The 2,146-nt window shown below is 56.8% G+C and overlaps 1 protein-coding gene across 1 annotated transcript in view; it reads left to right on the forward strand.

The window, feature by feature from the left end:
• The first annotated feature begins 80 nt into the window (after nucleotides 1-80).
• Nucleotides 81-2,146, forward strand: part of OLFM2 (olfactomedin 2) — a 59,239-nt gene continuing 57,173 nt past the window's right edge. The window contains exon 1 of the mRNA XM_012810244.1: nucleotides 81-305. Coding sequence (XP_012665698.1) covers nucleotides 171-305 — 135 coding nt within the window. The 5' untranslated portion in view covers nucleotides 81-170. The remainder of the gene's footprint in view (nucleotides 306-2,146) is intronic.

The following is a 2,146-nucleotide window of genomic DNA, read 5'->3' on the forward strand; positions in this document are numbered from 1 at the left end:
GCCGCAGCCCGCGTCCCTGGGCCCCCCCACCCCCGGCTGGCCCCGGCCGGTTCCCCAGCTCACGCTCGTGCCCCTCAGGGCGGCTGGGTGGCAAGGGACCGAGCGCCCGGCGGCTGGCCAGAGAAGGGACGCGCACGGCTGGCGGCCGTGGGGCATGAGGCGGGGGCGCGATGTCTGTGCCGCTGCTCAAGATCGGGGCCGTGCTGAGCACCATGGCCATGGTCACCAACTGGATGTCGCAGACGCTACCCTCGCTTGTGGGGCTCAACGGCACTGTGTCCCGTGCGGGCGCCTCCGAGAAAATCGTGAGTGGCTGTTGTGCTGGGGGCGCTCCCGGGGGGCGTGGTGTCCGCGCCACTGTAGCCTCCGCCGCAGCCCCTAGGGGCCCCCGCCCGGGTCTCCACCTGCCTGGCGAGCCTGGGTCCGGGGCGTCCTCTCGGGGCTCCGGGGCTCCGGGGCTGGACGCGGAGGCAGGCGAAGGGAGCCCTGGGACGCCTAGCCGGGTTACTGCTATCGTTGATTATTATTATCAATGGTTAGCATGGTTACTGCTATCATTATTATTATTATTAGTGAGCAGTGTCCGAGTGCCAACAACGTCTAGCATGGTTACTGCTATCATTGATTATTATTATTAGTGAGCAGTGTCCGAGTGCCAACAATGTTCCAGGCTCGCCGGCTCTGGTGGTGACAAGGGCTGCAGAATTGAGCCAGGTCCGGGCTGAGTTGGGCGGAGCAGGAGGGTGAGATTGGGGGCCTGGTAGGGACCTTGCCTCTGAAAGGGTGGGAAGGGTCTTGGGCTCTTGAGTGTCCTCACCTTTAGAGTTTCTGCTTGGCTGTGTCTAGGTGTCTTTGAGTAGTTCTGGCTCTGCCTCTCTCTACCTCTCAGTTCTTTCCCCTCTGGTTTGCTTCTCTGGATCTCTTTCTATTTTTGTCTATCCCTGTCTCTGCCTCTGTCTCTGTGACGCTGTCCCTGACTTTGTATCACTTTTTGTCTGGCTCTCTTTTTCTCTCCCCTGCATCCCTGTCCCCTAGCATCCCTCTCCTCATTACCTTCCTCACCCTGTGCTGAGTATTTACCCCCATAAATCGCCCTCCCTGGGAGGCAGACGAGGTTCAGACCGGCTGAAGCTGCTTCCCAAAGGTCCAGGATGGCCTCCGCCTTCCCTTCCCATCCCCCTCCATCGCCTTAATTCTCGGCTTCCCTCCTTTGGGGTAGAAGGGGTGGGGACTACATCGGGTTAGTCAGGATGGTCCTGGTGTCTTGGGGACAGGGGACAGGACTCCTTCACTGCAAAGTTCCCTCAACCTCCAGAAATGACCCTCTCACCTCCCACCCCTCTGGGAGCTCCTCCCCTCTTCAGTCTGTTTGGGGGACTCCTCCTAAAACATGGGCTTGGATTCCTGATGCTCTGGATCTTCTGCCCAACTTACCCAACTTCACCACCCCCTCCCTCCACACACACACAACACACCTGCTTAGCTGCAAATGTCCAACATGCTGATTCTTTCCCACCCCTGGCTAGAAGCAAAGAGGACCTTGCTTCCAAGGGTTGCAGGCAAGTGGTGGGAGGTGACATCTCCTGGGGAGGGGTTGTTATTTGCCCAGCCTAGGTAGTATTGAGCTTGACACGGGTGAGAGCTTTGGGTCCAAATTCTCAGACTTGCAGTCAATGTGTGAAACCATGTCTTTCTGTGTGTCTTTCATGTCAAGTGAGATTATTTGGGTATGTCCTGGTCTGTGTGTGGATGCATGCATTTCCATGTGCGTATGGGGGAATGAGAGAAAAAAGTTTATGTGCATTGGCATCAGGGGGTCCCAGCACCTGTTCCTGTGTGTGAGGGAGCAGCCTGCAGTGAGTGTGGGTGTGTCCCTGAGTGAGCGTGTTTGGGTATGGATGTATCTGATTGTGTATCTGCAATTATATGTCCCTGACTATATCAGTTTACATGTGTTACAGAATTGCATGTGCACATGTGAGTTTGTATACATGATTATGACACAGCCTTTTTGCTGTTGCCATCTGAGGGGGAGAGAGAGATGGTGTCCTATTGAAATCGGAAGACAATGGCTCGGCGCCCATAGCTCAACCGGCTAAGGCGCCAGTCACGTACACCTAAGGTGGCGGGTTCGAATCCCCAGCCC

The sequence above is a fragment of the Otolemur garnettii genome, unplaced genomic scaffold (assembly GCF_000181295.1).
Source record: "Otolemur garnettii isolate 467f Iridium unplaced genomic scaffold, OtoGar3 scaffold00127, whole genome shotgun sequence".
Classification (NCBI taxonomy): Eukaryota; Metazoa; Chordata; class Mammalia; order Primates; family Galagidae; genus Otolemur; species Otolemur garnettii.